At 38.0% G+C, this 19,436-nt stretch overlaps 1 protein-coding gene across 1 annotated transcript in view; it reads left to right on the forward strand.

The window, feature by feature from the left end:
• The window catches only part of RASA1 (RAS p21 protein activator 1), a 120,157-nt gene extending 103,172 nt beyond the window's left edge, over positions 1 to 16,985 (forward strand). The window contains exons 19-25 of the mRNA XM_024199622.3: positions 83 to 198; positions 1,550 to 1,636; positions 3,609 to 3,676; positions 6,495 to 6,583; positions 10,523 to 10,600; positions 11,923 to 12,057; positions 16,116 to 16,985. Of these exons, the coding sequence (XP_024055390.1) occupies positions 83 to 198; positions 1,550 to 1,636; positions 3,609 to 3,676; positions 6,495 to 6,583; positions 10,523 to 10,600; positions 11,923 to 12,057; positions 16,116 to 16,199 (657 nt within the window). The 3' untranslated portion in view covers positions 16,200 to 16,985. The remainder of the gene's footprint in view (positions 1 to 82; positions 199 to 1,549; positions 1,637 to 3,608; positions 3,677 to 6,494; positions 6,584 to 10,522; positions 10,601 to 11,922; positions 12,058 to 16,115) is intronic.
• The last annotated feature ends 2,451 nt before the right edge of the window (positions 16,986 to 19,436 follow it).

Genomic DNA, 19,436 nt, shown 5'->3' on the forward strand with positions numbered 1-19,436 from the left:
TAATCTTGTAGGTGCCTAAATCTGTTTGTAGGTATTTTGTAAAAGAAACTTCATTTAACCTGCTGATTTTTCTTTTTTGTAGCTAAATCCTTCAAAGTTAGAAAAAAATGAAGATGTGAACACTAACTTAACTCATCTGCTAAGCATACTTTCTGAATTGGTGGAGAAAATATTCATGGCTGCAGAAATATTGCCTCCGTAAGTTAGTGCTTTGTATAAATAGCTGTTCAAATTCAATCAGAAATTCCATTTTGCATAACTAGCATTGTTTCTTACAAAAATTGGTGTAGCAGCATGCCCTCTGCTCATCTATTATTTTGTAAGATTAATTTCCTCAGTTTTTGGGGCTGTGTCTGAGCACATATCAAATTGCCTCTGCATGACAGGAAAAAGCAAAACAGTATATGCTAAGGGTTGAATTCTATTTGCTGCACAAGTGCCTCCTGCCAGCTTGTGCATGAATTAGCTATTAAACAGTGGTAACTTTTTTCTTCCTTCCTTCCTTATTGAGGAAGAGTACCATCATAACTATTAAGGAAAAAACTGGTTAGGGGTGAGGAGGGATAAAAGTGGCAAAATTCTATGTTCCCATCATGGAGACAGGGATTCTCAGGCTGCTGTGGTGGGACTAGAAACTAGGGACCAATTATATAGTGGCTGAATTGAACACAACCTTTTCCCCACCTCTTCCTGCTGAAAAAGGGGACATTATGGCATCACTAAAAACTGTGTGGCTCTGGTGAGATGACACTTTTACTATGAAAACATCTGTACTGATCACCAGTGCTGAAAGTTTAAATAAGAGGTGTAGTTTTGGCCTTTTGACACCACTAATTTAGAATCGAGATAGTCATAACACAAGTTCTACTTCAAATTTAAAACCCTGCACTTACTCCATGGTTTAATTGTAAATCAACTTATCTAAAGTTGTCAGCATTATGTGCTTTTTATCTTCTTTAATCAGTTTATTAGTTTACTGCATCACTAACAATTAATAAATCATAAGCAGGGTCCTGTATTTATCCATGGTCAGATACCACTGAAATTTTTCTTTTGTGTTAGTGATAGTTTCAGCTGCCATCTTGTCTTGTCTCTTCTCCAATATGTATGTAACAGACTGGAAGTATTTGCCTGGAACACCCCACTTTGTTCTCAGGTGTTCTTCTTGGGAGAAGGCTAACATCCTGATGTGATTACTTTTAAGCACATCTGTATGTCCCATTGAATTTAAATGGAAGTTCCATTCACCAAATTAAACCTTTCATATAATTATTTTGTTTTTAATGGACAGGAAACACAAACAAATAAGAATTAAAAAAATGAGTCTTTAATCAATCCCATTTGTTCTTTGACAAAATGAAGCCCTACTTGAAAGCAATGATACAAATGCTGATGAAGTACCTATACAAAGTATACACAGATGTAACCTTATGTTGGTGAAAGGCTTTCTACGGTATTTGTAAGTGCACAGTTCCTACCATATATTATGGCAAATAAATATTTAAAATTGCTTAATGTGTCAAGGCTATTAACTCTACTGTTTTGACAGGACATTGAGATATATTTATGGGTGTTTGCAGAAGTCTGTCCAACACAAGTGGCCAACGAATACCACAATGAGAACCAGAGTTGTTAGGTAAGCTGCTTGTCATTTCATTTGTTTGCATGTTATAAAAGTTCAGAAAGAAAAGGTCTTATATTGAGGAAGTGACACGCATTGTTAGCACGCTAGTTAGTTTGGCTTGCAATGCCTAGTAAGTTCAGCATCTGTAATGCATGACATTATCTAAGACCATTGTAATATCTAAGCACAATGCTTAAGCTAAGGATTGAGGGCCTGATTTTAGATGAAGTCACTGTAGCGATGCTGTTGTAAAATGGTGTAGGCAAGAGGCAAATATGGCCTTGAATATTGGATTTTAAAACTTCCAAATAATGCAACAAAATGCAAGTACATTCAGATTGTTGTTACTTTCCTTTTCATGTATTTAAAGAGGAAAATATCCTATAGCTGGATATGAAAAGTATCATTCTATTGTGTTAATGTTTGTGAATATCAGAAAATTAACTTACTACTTCTCAGTAGGCTGTGTAGTAATGCAGTGCAGTCTATTTAAGACTGGTCCGCTTATGATTGTAAAATACAAAAGATAGTTTCTTAATCAAACACACAGATTCATTAGTCTTGTTATTGCTTAAATTTTACAAGGCATTTTCTAAACTGCCAGGCAAATGATTGTTTATCAGGATGTATAAAATCCACTGTCTCCAAGGGTTAAAACAGGCACAACAATAGTTTTGCACAGATGTTTAATTTCTGTGCGCTAACACATTATCACCTTTAATGTGCTTTGGGGTAACTGATCAAGATGGCAAACTTAAGGAGAAAGCTCTGTGGTTTAGAGTGTGAAAGAAAAATGATTACTGATCATCTTCTGATTAAAAAATATATGAAAGCAGCTGTTTGCAGTACTCTATCCTTTGCTAGACAGATGGCTGCAGAAGTGTAAATCTCAGTCTGGCTGCAAAGGTCACAAATCTCAACCATTTGCATGTTTGTTAAGTGCTGACTTAAATCTAAAGGAAGTTCTGTGTTTTCAGATCCATTTTAATACTTCTGACTGAGACCTCTTTTTTACTGCTGCGTTCTTTATTAAACTCTGGGATTTAAGGCAGAGAAATGTAGGGCTGAAGGGAGACATTAGGAAAAGGATTCCTTTTCCACATTGCTGCAGAGAACTGTCCTAGGAAATGCAGCATTTGTTCTTGTCAGATTTGCCAGTTCATTATGCTTCAGAGGAGCTCAGTTGCTTGCTTGTAATTTAGAAAAACAAATTGGGATGGACAATAGCAGAAACATTCGGAGTGGTTGAAAAACTAGAACCAAAACTGGAAAAAAAAAAAGAAATGTTATTTAGATAGGCTGCATCAGTGGTAGAGGGACTAAGGAATACCTTGGGAGGAATGTCTAAGGACTTAGTAGTTTTGATTAGCAGCTCTATTTTTCCTCCGTTGTTTGACCTTGGACCTAAGATCTTGGGCTGCAAAGTGGACCAGGGAGAATCAACTTAATGTAGGGCGTTATCTGACAATGTAGAGAGGGCAACACTGCATTTCTTCCATCCTCCAAACGAAAGTTTGGTGGTTGAAGAAGTGATGGCCATAAGAAAGACCGGGTGCACCGATGATAATGTTCCAGAACACTCAATGCCACTACTGATTTACTTGGGTGCTGAACTGACCAATACTGAGCTGAAATACTCAGCTTTGGACTGGAAAGCCAGGCTTTCATGGCTAAAGGCCATTTTGTACTTTGGAAGGTGCTGTCTGCCTTAGTCATGTGCTTTCCCCAAACAAGCATCGGGAGCTCAAAAACCCATGCACAAGGACATAGACCTGGCCCAGCATAAGAGCAAGACCAGTCTTCACTGCAGGTGTGATAATAGCAAGATATTCTTAATTAACAAACATATTCACAGCATCTAAGATGACTAGTTAAACTGTTTTAAAGAGATTACTCTTTCCACACCACCTTAAATGAATATACAATTTTACGCTAAATACAAAAACTTAATTATTGAATAAAACACTTTTTTCTCCCCTTTCAGTGGCTTCGTTTTTCTCCGACTGATTTGTCCTGCTATCCTGAACCCAAGGATGTTCAATATCATCTCAGGTGACTATGCACTTCAGACTTTGAATATGTGGTAATGGTACAATCGTTGAAATGGGTTACCTTAATATGTCACTGTACTCACTATATCTTCCAGGCCAGACTATTGGCCATTCTTGCTGAATTATATCTTTCATGTTTCATGTTGCTACATGGCTTTGAACACTGTTTGGCCAAAAAACTATTTTAATTGGCTGGATTGGTCTTTTTGTTATCATTCTCATGGTTAAATTTCTATTATACAGCAGAAGTAGATGATAAAGTCTATGTTTCTGGCTTAACCACAGTCTCTCGTTTTCAGAGCCTGTAAAATATGCCCTGCTCTCTTAATGATATATTGTTCGATCTGAACATGATTGATCTAGTACAGAGGTCCTCAAACTTCATTGCACCGCAACTCCCTTCTGACAACAAAAATTACTGCATGACCCCAGGAGGGGGGACCAAAGCCTGAGCCCTGCTGCCCCAGGTTGGGGGGGAGAGGGGGGGCGGCGGCGGCAAAGCCCAAGACCCGCCGCTCCAGGTGGGGAGGCCAAAGTCCAAGGCTTGAGCACCATGTAAGGGGACTGTAGCCTGAGCCCCGCCGCCGAGGGCTGAAGCCTTCGGCTTTGGCGCCAGGCGGTGGGGCTTGGGCTTAGGCTTAGGCTGTGGGAGGTGGGGCTCGGGCCCAGGCCCTAGCACGTCTAAGACAGCCCTGGTGACCCCATTAAAATGGAGTCGCGACCCACTTTGGGGTCCCAACCCACAGTTTGAGAACCCCTGGTCTAGTAACAATCACAAATTACTTAAACTTTTGTTTTGCCTTCAAATAGTATTTTAATTTTGTTTCATAATTAAATGCCCAGAAATATAGAGTTGTCCAGTGGTACCTCATTCCCTTCCAAAATGTGGGGAGTGAGTAAACTTACGCTTTGTATTTCCTGGCTTTTGGGGTTTCAGATACATGCCACCCCCAAGATGCAACCTTAATTCTGCCCTATTTGAGTGATGCCTCAGTCCACCAACAACACACGTACTACAACTCTACACTCTTACAAATGCTACAGAATACTTTAGAACAGAACATGTGAGTTGGCATGGGCCCCCGTTCCTGGCTCACCCATAGGAAGAGGGTGCAGGGAGAGGTGTTCATTCCTGCCAGTGAGTCAGGGAACCCCCTGATCCTAGTTCATACATGGAGGTCAGGGAGAAGGACTCATTGTCTTCCATACCTAAAGCACTCCCACCACATGCCTTCCATCCCAATCTCCCTCTCCTATCACCCTCCCTATTTATCTCAATCCCCCTTCCCTTTACTGCAGCCCCAAACCCCTCTTCCTGTATTCTGCCCACTCCTAATCCCTCCTTTCAACCTCCATGTGCCCTGCTCTGACATACACTCCTCATTCCCCTTCACTACTCTAAACTCTCCTCCCACTACATCCCTTCACTCTGCAGCAGCAACAACAACAAAAGAATAAATGTTATGAACAGTTCATGTTAGGATGATTGAATATCGGGAACACTTGACCAAATGATCTAGTGACTTGATTTCAGGAAACATGATTATGTTATGCTAACTGTCTTTCATCTTCCCTTATTTAATCAATGCTAATTTTTTGACAGTATTTCTGAAGTAAAATGAGACTCTGCATATGGATTTTAGACAATTTAAAAACTAGAAATTTTGGTCTTGGGGCAAAACTTCCAGAAAACAGAATGCAGGCAGAGAGTAAGTAGTACTGTGCACTAGCTGAGAAAAAGGCCAACTGACTGAAATTAGCTGTGGGATGATTAGAGCCATATTTGAGCCCCAGGTATGTGTAGAAAGCTACAAGAATTTCATTTTAAAATACAGGTTTTTTTAGGGAACAGTATATCAGGAATCCCTTGCTCAGGAGACCCCAACTTTGGACCACTAGTACTTTGCAGCACCCCCACGATGTACTGCAAATTACATGACAATCTGAATAAGTAGTGTCATGTAGAATAGCCTTTAGAATAGTCCCATTTAAACAAAGTGATATTCAACTTTAATTATAGCAGAGCTGGCTCTCTACTAATAACCATCTCCTGGTACTAACATTTTCACCATGTCCCACTTCTGGCAGTGGAATGGGCACAAAGAAATCCTAGCTGCTTGAGATATATCTTCAGCACATGAATTCTTGCCTTTTGATTAACCTGTATATGTTTACTGTACAGATTGACAGATAAAACTTAAGTTGGTATATGATGTCTAGCTTGTGTTCTTTTTTCCATTGAAAGGAAATGGGCATGGTTAGTACTTTTTAATTTAAAATATAAATTAGTAGCCAGAGTTACATGACACTGCAGGATCACTTGCATGTGGATATAAAATAAAGAGCTCCAGTGTCGTCATTCTCTTTAGGTATATTCTTGAACTGAAAAACATTCATTAATCTGATGATGAAGCACCATCCTGCTGTAAAGAAAACTTCCAATTTTTATGGAAGTTTTTTGTTTTTTACTTAACACACAAAGCCTTAATGTCCATCTCTAGCAGCCTTTTTAGAAACCACTACTTTTTCATTTGAGTATGTGAGGAGTGTATCCAAGGATAGTGGGATTTTCCCCCCACAGGTAGAAAAAACTATCCACTGTTGTAGGAAGTCTGGTGTGAAAATGCCACATTGATTTCCTTTCATGCCCCCGTTCCTATGCAATTCTGTTTGTAATAAAACTGCATCTTTATTTTGGTTGTAATATCAGGATCACTCTTTGAGTATTGGATAGAAAATTAATATTTTGACGTGACTAACCATACAAGATTTTAATTGTCGTTTCAATTGAAATCAGCTGTGATATGTGTTTCTCTCAGATTCTCCTTCTTCCACTGCTGCAAGAACACTGACGCTGGTCGCCAAGTCTGTGCAGAACTTAGCAAATCTGGTTGAGTTTGGAGCTAAGGTGACTATGTATAGTTAAACTATAATTAAAGAATGTGAAATCTCTGCTATATATAGCATAGGTGAAACAAGTCCTAAAATCAATGATTCTCCAATTAATCAGTTGTATTGTAATGTTAGTTTGGTCCACATGGTATGAAAACTTAACCCCAGTTATAAAATATTTCAGATGTATAAAATCTTTGTTCCCAAAAGCAAGCAAATGCTTCCATTGAGATGATTACAGAAGCAAATCAATTTCCCTCTTTCTGGAGGTGCTGATTTTTACAAAAAGCTTTGCTTGCATAGTGTATGCCAGAAGTGCTCACTACAAATCATAACTAAATTTAGGGGGAGAGACTGCAAGTCTCCCTCTTGATACGTTCCGATCATAAGTCCCATGAGAAGTGGAGTGTTTCATGTAAGCCTCTTATATTCATCTTTTGGTTGGTTCTTTTGGTTTCTGTTCTGTGAGCATTTCCTTTCTTAATTGTGCTAAGGTCTACAGATCCATTACAATTGTCCTTCCTTCTGCTTCTGGCTGGGGGGCAGGAGCAATCTTGTCAATCACTGGCAGCAGAGGAGTGCTCTGCCTGCTGAAGTTCCCTTCACTGGAGACCATTTCCACAGCTAGGATAATTTAGCTCTGCTTTCGTAAATTACAGATTGTGTTAACTATAGTTTGAGGAGAAGGCATGACAGCTTCTACTACAGAATGTGAGACATTTTCCCTAATGAAAACAAACCCACATCTTCGTATGGCAATTTCCATGTTTGCTCTGGATGTCAAATTGTCTCCAGGGCAGACTGGATCTTTGGACTTTATTACTCAAAGAAAGGAATTTTTCAGGTGAGAACAGAAATTTTCCTATACTTTATTGTGCTAAAGTCTACAGATCCATTACAATGGGATTTTCACAGTAGTGTGCTTCAGGGTTGGGAAGTGGGATCATCTTTTAAATGTGGACATCCAAAATAGGTTATATTATATATTGTCCATCTCCCCCTGGATACTAGGTCTGGAGAAGCCTTCTGCCAATAAATGGCATTGGCTAAAAGATTGACTTGACCAATAAGTAGAACATTGGTGAATTTATTTATTGATGGCCACGTAGCTGCCTAGGAGATCTCAACACAGGAGACATGCCTTCTCTGTCCAGAGATTCAGTGCTGTGAAAGACTGGCTTTTTATACTTGACAGAAGGGAAAATATTTCTTGAATGTAATGACAGTTGTGAGGACTATTTGTCTGAATTAAAAGCACAATACTGAATTGCCTCCAAGAAAGCTCCCGACTTCAAAACTCATCTGATTGGAGATAGTAGCTATTGGAGGTTTAACGTTAATGGATAGAAAGTATGATACTTCCTGCAGAGTTTCAGTCTGGACAGTTCTGTAATGAGAATGAGGTTCTAATGTCATGCTCTGTGGCATTGTAGGATTGTTGTCCTAAGGAAGCATTTAATGTTGGGATTTGTTACACACACACACACCCCTTCCTTTTCTTGAGTGTGCTAATTGCATTATAATACAATGACTTGAGCTTTTTGCTTGGATACTTTCATATACAGTAATTCCTCACTTAATGTTGTAGTTATGTTCCTGAAAAATGCGACTTTAAGCGAAACGATGTTAAGTGAATCCAATTTCCCCATAAGAATTAATGTAAATGGGGGGGGGGTTAAGTTCCAGGGAAGTTTTTTTTCACCAGACAAAAGACTATACACACACACACACACACACACACACACTATAAGTTTTAAACAAACAATTTAATACTGTACATAGCAATGATGATTGTGAAGCTTGGTTGAGGTGGTGAAGTAAGAGGGTGGGATATTTCCCAGGGAATGCTTTACTGGCTAAATGATGAATTAGCACTCGGCTGAGCCCTCAAGGGTTAACATATTGTTGTTAATGTAGCCTCACACTCTACAAGGCAGCACAAATGGAGGGAGAGGAGACAGCATGGCAGACACACTTACTCTAGCTACAACTTGTGGAGTGATATTGACTCTTGTTTTACTTTAGGACTGCTTCAACTTGTTATATGACCAGTATTCATTTCTATAGCATTGGCAACAGCCAGGATTGTAAATCAACTTTTCCAGTGATGCTGAATACCTTCAGCTTTCCATAAAGTTCCATCGTATCACCAAGAGAGCTAGGAACTGATTTACCTTATGGTCTGACTTCAGGGCCCAGAACCCCACATACCTACATGAGGTAGATTGGTTATCCCACTGTCTTTTTCAGGTTGAAGCTGTTAGTCTATGAAATTTTTAAGGCTGAGTGGGACCATGCTTACAGTATTGTCCATCCATGTTGTCATTGTTCCTGAAAGCTTGGGAGGAACTTAGTGTATCAGATGATGGTTCTTTTGTTTGTTTGTTTTCTCTGTTTGGTTTTGAGGCCACTTATTTTCATGCCCAAAGAAGGGGCTCAAGTGATGCCTGCCTGTGAAGGAGCCACTCTCTCATGTAAAAACCTCCCCTCTGAGAAACAGAGTCCCTGAATACAGGGAAGATAGTCACTTTCACCTTTAATAGTGACACCAGGTTGAATGTGGACAGGTGTGCACTGAGGAACTTTCTGGCCTTATAAAATGGAGGCCAGGGGTATAGAAAGAAAGAAAGAGAGGAAAAAAAGTCAGCCAAAAGGCTCCTAATTGTCTGATTGTTTTTCTGCATATGGGTTGCTGTCTCTCTTGTCATTGCACAGGTAGCTGCTGGAGGAGAAGGTAAAGCTAGTTGAGGCATAGTAACCTGTCGTAGAAGCTGGGAAAAATATCATGGACCTAAGGGCATGGTGACCCACAGCAGCAGCTGGGAACAATAGCCCAATAGTTAGGGTATGGCAACTTGCAGAGGCAGCAACAGCCGAATAGTTTACTTATCTTTTAGGTGTGGCAGAAAATCCCAATCCCTCTATTGTTTCTTTCCAGGGAGCATGAGGACTGGCTTGCTGAGGCTGCTCCTGCATCTTGCTCAGCAGAGTCAGCCTCACTAACATACCTAGTCTCCTCCCCTGGGCAGAAAAGGAGCTAAGTGACCCTGTCTAGACTGGGCTGAAGGTTGGAGTAAATTGGACAGAGCCATCTGAGCTCCCCAGTGAGACACTCGAGAAGGGGATGAAGCAGGAAATACAAACCTTTCTTTTTTGCCTTTGGCTTTCCTGGTCTAGCTCACTACTAGCCACTGCAAAAGCCACTGAGGGGACAGTCTCTTCAAAGGCAAATGCAACCCTGGAACACAGCTGAGAATGAGACATATTATTGAGCTAAATCGTTAGTCACTTTCAATAAAGTTTGGAATTTCTCTCAGGAAAGCTCTTCAGCAGAGAGGTCTGGCTGAGTTGCTGGGGGCCCCAAAAACAATGGAGGAATCTTCAAGGGATGGGACAGTCTCCTGTTGCGAGCAACTGACCATTCTGATTCAGTTCCCAAACTGCAAATAGTCTGAAATACCATTGTAATGGATCTGTGGACCTTAACACATTGAAGGATGATTTCAAGCAGTTTTGACCTTTTTAATACACCCTTGTTTTAACACAAAAACGTAATCTGAAATTTAACCATTTTTAAAAGGACAAAAACAAGATATTTAGTCCCCAGATATGAAACATTTCTTATTGCTGTTGTGTTTTGTAGCTATTGCCTGAAACATGTTTCAAAACTGAATAATTCCAAACATATATAGCACAGCCAGCATATATATCTACAGGCAAAGTCTGTGAATACATCTGGAGTGCAAAAACTGCAACAGCAAATTAAAGTTATTTAATGTTGTTCAGACCTGAGTAGCAACTAGAGAATTTAAGGCACAAGTAGGAAGTGAACCCAATCCATTCTGAAATTATATGCAAAGTCATAGGGTCCACAAACTATTGAATGTTTATTGTAAGTAGGTACATATGATTGAATTGGTATCTATTTATTCTAATAATACTTTTTAAATTTTAGGAGCCTTACATGGAGGGAGTAAATCCATTTATCAAGAGTAACAAACATCGCATGATCATGTTTTTAGATGAACTTGGGGTAAGAGTGTTATAAATTTTACAATCTAAGCTAGAAGTTATATAGATTTATACATATCAAAGAATAATGTAATAACAAATCTTAAAGGTTCTCATTAAATACCTCTGAAATCCAGCAACTTCTGAGTATTGTCTCAAATGCCCTAGTTAGAGGGTATATTGTTAACTTAAAACTTATCTTTAAGGTCTCAATATTCAGAGACAAGGCAGATCACTGATCTTAACTTAATGTGCAAAGATTTACCAAAAACATCATCTTGCAAAACCATATTTTAAAAAAAATACTCTTACCTGTAGGCTGGCAACATGGATCCATTGCGGAGGTTAGCAAATCTGACCCTAATAGAAGAAAAAAAGTTGAATTTTAAGTTAGTAAGGTGCTGAATGTTTGTCTTAACCTGGCTACTTCAGACGATCTATGCATTATTCTAAATTGTCAAGGTTTAAAGAGAATTGAGATTTACAGATCACTTTAAATCAAACAATGTAACTTAATACCATGCAAATGCTATAACAGGAGTAGCAGTGCGTATAAGACTTTACTTTTCAGGAATCTCAGTTTTAGAGGATTGATTCAGGAAAGCATGAAAATTTGTGCCTAAGTGCTTTGCTGAATAGGGATGCTGTCATGAATTGGAACCTAAATAAGTAACTTTGGAAGATACTTCTTACTATTTTTTTGATACATAGTCAATAGAAATTGCTGTTTACAAGGGATAGTCACTGATTTATTATTTTAATGGTATCTGATTACTGTATACCTGGTCCACCACTGTATTCATTAACTTGCCAGTTAATTTCTGCTCTCCCATTTTTGCTGTTGCTATCTTTGAATATAGAAAATTAAATAAATGGATGCATCATCTCTAGCTTCAGGGGAAGAGGTAGAGAGCATGAAAATGCCACCCAGAGAATCCCTTGCTAGCCAATTCAAAGAGGTAGCATAGATGGCAACACCAGATCATTTTCCTTTCAGCTGAAAGAGAAATTGGTACATTAGTGATCAGCAACACTGGAGTGGCCATTCCAATTAAGTACAGGGGATGCAATATAGGAGTAGGCTCTAACTACATTCAAATATCTTTTTAAGAGCTAAATAATAATATTGGTGGAGTGGGAACAAATAATTGGTATCAGAGCATGAGTAGAAAGCTTGGCTAACTGAGAATAATATGATGAATGTTATGATGTAACTGCCTGCAGTATTGAAAGTAATGTGTTGCACAATACAGTTGATTAGTGGAGAGAAGTGTAATGGAACTTTCTTTGCTATTTTATGAATACTTTTGAATTCTAAACATACTTTTATAATTCTTGTTAAAGAATGTACCTGAACTTCCAGACACTACAGAGCATTCTAGAACTGACTTGTCTCGTGATCTAGCAGCCTTACATGAGATTTGTGTGGCACATTCAGATGAGCTTCGGACGCTCAGTAATGAGCGAGGCGTAATGCAGGTAAGAGTTGTTATAGCAGAGAACCCCCATCTTAGATAGTTGACATTTTTTACACTAAGCACTGATGCAAATTTAATAATACTTATTTGATACTTCTGTACTAAGGAGTTAAGATAAATAGCTTCAGATAGGTTACTTCATCAGTATAATGTTACGAGGGTGAGGTAGCTCTAAAGGTAAATACTATTCTGTTCATAAGTTTCTCACTCAAAATGGCTAGAAGTGCTCTGTAGCAAAACCAAAACGCCTTTTAAGTGCCTGAAGGAGGCCTGCTTACCAGAAACCAGTTTTCCCTCTCTGATAGGTTCTGTGGGCTACTAGTATGGTATATGGTTTTTTTTTCTATTTAGAAAAGTGAACGTTGTTTGTTATCTTTTCAACTGCTATTTCATTTCAGTTTCTTGGTTTGTATTAACTTTGAAAGCAAAAGTTGCAAGCTTTTCTTTTCCAGTAAGAAAACTCTCCGGACCTTCAATAATTGTTCTGCTTAAACTTTATAATATAATATAAATTATAATAATTAGGGCTGTTGATTAATCCCAGTTAACTCATGCGATTAACTAAAAAAAATTAATTATGATTAAAAAAATTAATCGCAGTTTTAATCACACTGTTAAACAATAGAATACTAATTGAAATTTATTAAATATTTTGGATGTTTTTCTACATTTTCAAATATATTGTATTCTTTGTTGTAATTAAAATCAAAGTATACATTTTTATTACAAATATTTGCACTGTAAAAATAAAAGAAATAGTATTTTAAATTCACCTCATACAAGTACTGTAGTGTAATCTCTTTGTCGTGAAAGTGCAACTTACAAATGTAGATTTTTTTTTGTTACATAACTGCACTCAAAAACAAAACAGTGTAAAACTTCAAGGCCTACAGGTCCACTCAGTCCTACTTTTTGTTCAGCCAGTTGCTAAGACAAACAAACAAAGTTTGTTTACATTTACAGGAGATAATGCTGCCCTCTTATTATTTACATCACCAGAAAGTGAGAACAGGCACTTTTGTAGGTATTTACGTGCCAGATATGCTAAACATTTGTATGCCACTTCATGCTTCAGCCACCATTCCAGAGGCCATGCTTCCATGCTGATGACGTTCATTAAAAAAATTATGCGTTAATTAAATTTGTGACTGAATTCCTAGTGGGGAGAATTGTATGTCCCCTGCTCTATTTTAGATGCATTCTGCCATATATTTCGTGTTATAGCAGTCTCGGATGATGGCCCACCACATGTTGTTCATTTTAAGAACTCTTTCACTGCAGATTTCACAAAACGCAAAAAAGGTACCAATGTGAGATTTCTAGAGATAGCTACAGCCAAGGTTTAAGAATCTGAAGTGCCTTCCAAAATCTGAGAGGGATGAGGTGTGGAGCATGCTTTCAGAATTCTTAAAAGAGCAACACTCCAATGCGGCAACTACAGAACCCAAACCACCAAAAAAGAAAATCAACCTTCTGTTGGTGGCATCTGACTCAGATAAAGAAAATGAACATGCGTCAGTCTGCACTGCTTTGAATTGTTATCGAGCAGAACCCCTCAATAGCATGGACGCATGTCCCCTGGAATGGTGGTTGAAGCATGAAGGGACATATGAATCTTTAGCGCATCTGCCACGTGAATATCTTGCGACGCCAGCTACAACAGTGCCACGAGAACGCCTGTTCTTGCTTTCAGGTGACGTAAACAAGAAGCAGGCAGCATTATCTCCTGCAAATGTAAACAAACTTGTTTGTCTGAGCGATTGGCTGAACAAGAAGTAGGACTGAGTGGACTTGAAAGCTCTAAAATTTTACGTTGTTTTGTTTTTGAATGCAGGGTTTTTTGTACATAATTCTACATTTGTAAATTCAACTTCCGTGATAGAGATTGCACTACACTACTTGTATTAGGTGAATTGAAAAATACAATTTCTTTTGTTCTTTTACAGTGTAAATACTTGTAATAAAAATAAATATAAAGTGAGCACTGTACGCTTTGTATTCTATGTTGTAATTGAAATCAATATATTTGAAAATGTAGAAAACATCCAAAAATATTTAAATGGTATTCTATTATTGTTTAACAGTGCAATTAATCATGATTGATTTTTTTAATTGCTTGACAGCCCTAATAATACTATAAATATAATATAATATTCATTTTAACTTTCACTGCCCTGAGCCATCTCAAATTTCCACAGATAACAAGTAGTCTTTGGACTACTAACTGCAAAGAGCAGTCTTTTTATTGTTAGAGTTCCCCCACTAGGCAATTCTAGTTACTACACTGTATGAAACAAGTATTGCTGGCTGCTATAGTGGAGTGTACAGAAAAGTGTAATTTAATTAGTCCAAGTACTACCTTCTCGTGCCCTATATAAGCTGTTTGTGAAAGACAACTGGAAAATACTTCACTTCCATGTCACTAGTTCAAATCCAGTCCAGGTTAAAACCAAATTTCAGTGGCCTATGAGAAAAGTCACTCAGTCAATCCACTATATTGACTAACGTGTATAGCCAGCTGTGACCGGGGTCCCAGGGAGTGACGCTGAAGTTACAAAGCTGCAAAGAATGGGGCAGACAATCCCCAAAGCTGGTGAATATTTCAAAAGTTAGATTTACCAAACCAGCAAAAAACAGCTTCTATAATACCTTACTGGTTACCCAGAAGCCAACAACACAGTTCCTTTAAAGCAACCTAGCCTTAGGCCTCCACCCCAGACACCCAAGTCAAGTATGATGAGGATTACTGAAAATCTTATTCATCATATAAGAAAGTTTACCAATCCCAAAGGATTGGACACATTATCTCCCAGGTTAACGAATACTTCAGATCTTATCCAAATACACGCTTACAGCCAATTCTTATTAACTAAACTAAAATGTATTAAAAAAGAAAAGAGAGAGTGTATTGGTTAAAAGATAAATATACATACAGACATGAGATCACATTTATAGTAGAGATGGTGAGCTTTGTAGCTGCAAAGAGTTCTTTCAGAATTAGTCCATAGGTTATAGTCCAATGGCCATATTCAGGGTGATCCAGATAGGACTGGAGGTCTCAGTCTTATGACTAGTAAGGCGGGATAGGGGAAGCTTTCATTAAAATAGTATTGGGGTGAGTGTGTGTGTGTGTGTGTGTGTGTGTGTGTGTGTCTATAGACAAGGGGACATGGTTGTTCTTGAACACTACTTTAAGCAGCATAAAATAAACTAAAACACTTTTTTGGAGAGAATCTGAAGTATTTGAGGGTTGTGGATGTGCTATCGTAGCTTCTTTGATATGTGTGTATTCCTGTAAGTGAAGTTTAGTTCCTTTAAGGAAAATTTTCTAAACCCCTATTTCTGGTGGGGAAGGAAAAGACCTGGCACTTGAGAACCACAGCATGAGGCAGTTGAGAACCTTTCAGTTAAGTGCTACAGACCACTTTCTGCCGTAGTAACCTACAATTCTACCCTGAAAAGTGAATATGTAAAAATTGCACCTTTTCTGCATAACTGCTCCAGTTGCATCTGGTTATTTTAGTAACTAAATTCAGTCTTCATTTCTGTTAACCCTGTGGAGCCAACCCCCAAAAGAGTAAACTGTATTTTATCCTTTATGTGCATTGTCAATAGACTTGTTTCAGTTGCCTGTCCAAATTCTGTTCTTATCTGTGAGGTAACTAAGAACTCATCTTAGCGTAAAAAATCCTTTTCACTGATGTTTGAGAAGGAGAGAACTCAACTTGACTTTTATATCCCAGCTTAAGTTTGTAATTTAAAAAAAAAAAAAATTAAACATTTTAAATTTAGACTGTTGGTGTATTTCTCTCTCTACATCAAATGCTATTTTTACAGTCACTTTTCAGCTCAGAGCATTGCTTTAAAGACCAAGGAGTCGGATCAGTTCTTTCATTTTACTTTAAACTGTGTAATAGAAAGCTGTGCACACTAATGTATAAAAAGCAAGTCTCATGAAGAAGTTTACATAGAAATGTATCTAGAAAATTTGGTTTCCTGATGTGATATTTTCCTAATTATTTGTGCATAATATTACTATTACTGACTTTCTTTCTACAGCATGTCTTAAAGAAGCTTCTAGCTATTACAGAACTGCTTCAGCAAAAACAAAATCAGTATTCAGTGTCTAATAACATCAGGTAGCAGCCTTCTACCTAGACTTCTTCATGGATCCAGCATGCCCAACATGGCAACTCACATCAATATCACTTCCTTCTTGCTCTTGCCAAAAATAGCACATCTTTTTCACATTCCCAGTGATGTGTGAACTATGCAAAAAGAAAACAAAGATTCTGTTGGTGAATATTTCTACCAGCAGCTTTTTAAGCTATCTGTGCAGGATGTTTGCACTTTTTTCCACATGGAACCAATTTTCACAACCTCTGAGCCTTGGTGTACAGATCACCTTCCACAAAGAAAATGCTGTGACTGTGTCTTGAACTTTAAAAGTCATTTTCAACACCTTGCCAAAGTTTTGCTGTCTGTTGGAAAAGAATTTATAGTCAACTGACAAGGAACGAAACACATTATTTTGACAGCTAAGTATAACTGGATTGAAAACGTTTCTTACTGTAATTTGACTGGTTACAATCATGACTTTGACTGTTCAACCACTTTAATTTGTATTTACAGTTTCAAGAATTTGACATTATCGTAGGAACAATCTTTTGCTGTACACTTTTTATACCATGCTGTTTCTCTTGCTGGAATTATGTTGAAAGAGAATATGCAGAATGGGTCTCGTCAGCTTTATTTTTTAATGTGCCACTGATTCTGTCTGTTTGAATAATTCTTCCATCAAGGATTGTATATTCAGATAAATCACAATGCTTTTGTAAAATGTTTACAACAGTAAATAATTTGAACTCAATAAATTTATTGATCATTGTATCAGACATGCATGCATTCATTAAACCCTTTTATAAAGTATAGCGTGGTTGGAGTGTTGTGTAATGTAAGTCAGACATGATTTCTATAACTGTTGGAAAATACTTTTAAGTGTTTCAAAAATCAGTTTTTAAAATAAAATCAATTTGTAGTTAGAATCTCTGACAACTGGATACATTTGTTGAATTTTTGAAGTTTAAGTTTTGTGAACTTGTTCTTTGTAGTCTACTCACATGCAAATCAAACCTTCAGAGTGAACATTTCAAACTCACCTTGCCTATTTTTTAGCAGGGGACCTCAAAATAGCAGCTGTTGTTTCATACTCTCCTCTGATATCCAGCCACAAAAGGATAAGTGGGAGTTTCGATGTACCAACTCAGTTTCAGTGTTTTTGCTTATGGTTGTTTTTTTATTAGGGCTTTCGATTAATCTCCGTTAACTCACGTGATTAACTCTAATCTCGATTAAAAAAATTAATCATGATTAAACGCAGTTTTAATCATACTGTTAAGCAATAGAATACCAATTTAAATGTATTAAATATTTTTGGATGTTTTTCTACATTTTCAAATATATTGATTTCAATTACAACACAGAATATAAAGTGTACAGTGCTCACTTTGTATTATTTTTTATTACAAATACTTGCACTGTAAAAATGATAAACAAAAGAAATAGTATTTTGCAGTTCACCTCATAGAAGTACTGTAGTGCAATCTCTTTATTATGAAAGTGCAACTTATAAATATAGATTTTTTTGTTACATAACTGCACTCAAAAACAAAACAATGTAAAACTTTAGAGCTTACAAGTCCACTCAGTCCTACTTCTTGTTCAGCCAATCGCTAAGACAAAAAAGTTTGTTTACATTTATGGGAGATAATGCTGCCTGCTTCTTATTTACAATGTCACCTGAAAGTGAGAACAGGCGTTCCCATGGCACTTTTGTAGCCAGCATTGCAAGGTATTTACATTCCAGATATGCTGAACATTTGCATCATAGGCGCCGACTTCCCCTCTGCACGGTGGGTGCTTGGCCCTGACCCTGCCCCACCCCCATTCCACCCCTTCCCCAAAGTCACTGCCCCACCCTGCCTTTTCCCAGCCCCGCCCCCATTCCACCCCCTTCCCCCAAGTCCCCACCCTGCCTCTTCTCCACCTCCACCCCTGAGCGTGCCGCATCACCGCTCCTCCTCCTCCCTCCCGGAAAGTCCTAAGTGCTGCCAAACAGCTGTTAGGCGGCAGGGGGGTGGGGGTGGGAAGCGCTGGGAGGAGTGGGGATGCAGCATGCTGGAGGGATGGAAGAGGAGGAGGGAGCTCAGCTGCTGGTGGGTGCGGAGCACCCGCTAATTTTTCCCCGTTCCCACATTCTGCCATATATTTCATTTTCTAGAAGTCTCGGATGATGACCTAGCACATGTTGTTCATTTTAAAAACGCTTTCACTGCAGATTTAACACAAGGCAAAGAAGGTACCAATGTGAGATTTCTAAAAATAGCTACAGCACTTGTCCCAAGGTTTAAGAATCTGAAGTGCCTTCCAAAATCTGAGAGGGACAAGGTGTGGAGCATGCTTTCAGAAGTCTTAAAAGAGCAACACTCCAATGCAGAAACTATAGAACCCGAACCACCAAAAAAGAAAATCAACCTTGCTGGTGTCATCTGACTCAGATAATGAAAATGAACATACGTCGGTCTGCACTGCTTTGGATCATTGTCAAGCAGAACCCATCATCAGCAAGGACGTGTCTCTTCTGGAATGGTGGTTGAAGCACGAAGGGACATATGAATCTTTAGTGCATCTGGCACGTAAATATCTTGCAACACCAGCTACAACAGTGCCATGTGAATACTTGTTCTCACTTTCAGGTGACATTGTAAACAAGAAGCGGGCAGCATTATCTCCTGCACATGTAAACAAAATTTTGTCTGAGTGATTGGCTGAACAAGAAGTAGGACTGAATGGACTTTTAGGCTGTAAAGTTAGACATTTTATTTTCGAATGCAGTTCTTTTTTGTACATAATTATACATTTGTAAGTTCAACTTTCATGACAGAGATTGCAATACAGTACTTCTATTAAGTGAATTGAAAAATACTATTTTTATTTTTACAGTACAACTATTTATAATAAAAAATAAAGTGAGCACTGTGCACTTTGCATTCTGTGTTGAAATTGAAATCAATATATTTGAAAATATGGAAAACATACAAAAATATTTAAATAAATGGTATTCTATTGTTTAACAGTGCGATCAATCATGCGATTAATTTTTTTAATCACATAATTAATTTTTTATACTTGTGAGAATTCTTCATGTTGAAACTAAAGTACGAAATATTTCCCTATAATGCAACAAAAATGGATATTTCCAGCATTTGTATTCAAAACTATTCTGTTTTTGTAACAATTAAATAGTCCTCTAAGCTGAGTCTTGAGATGAATTGACAGACACAATGCATCGGAAAGACGGTCAAACATCACTGGACTTGG

This window comes from Terrapene carolina, unplaced genomic scaffold (assembly GCF_002925995.2).
Source record: "Terrapene carolina triunguis isolate 2854851 unplaced genomic scaffold, T_m_triunguis-2.0 Scaffold69, whole genome shotgun sequence".
Classification (NCBI taxonomy): Eukaryota; Metazoa; Chordata; order Testudines; family Emydidae; genus Terrapene; species Terrapene triunguis.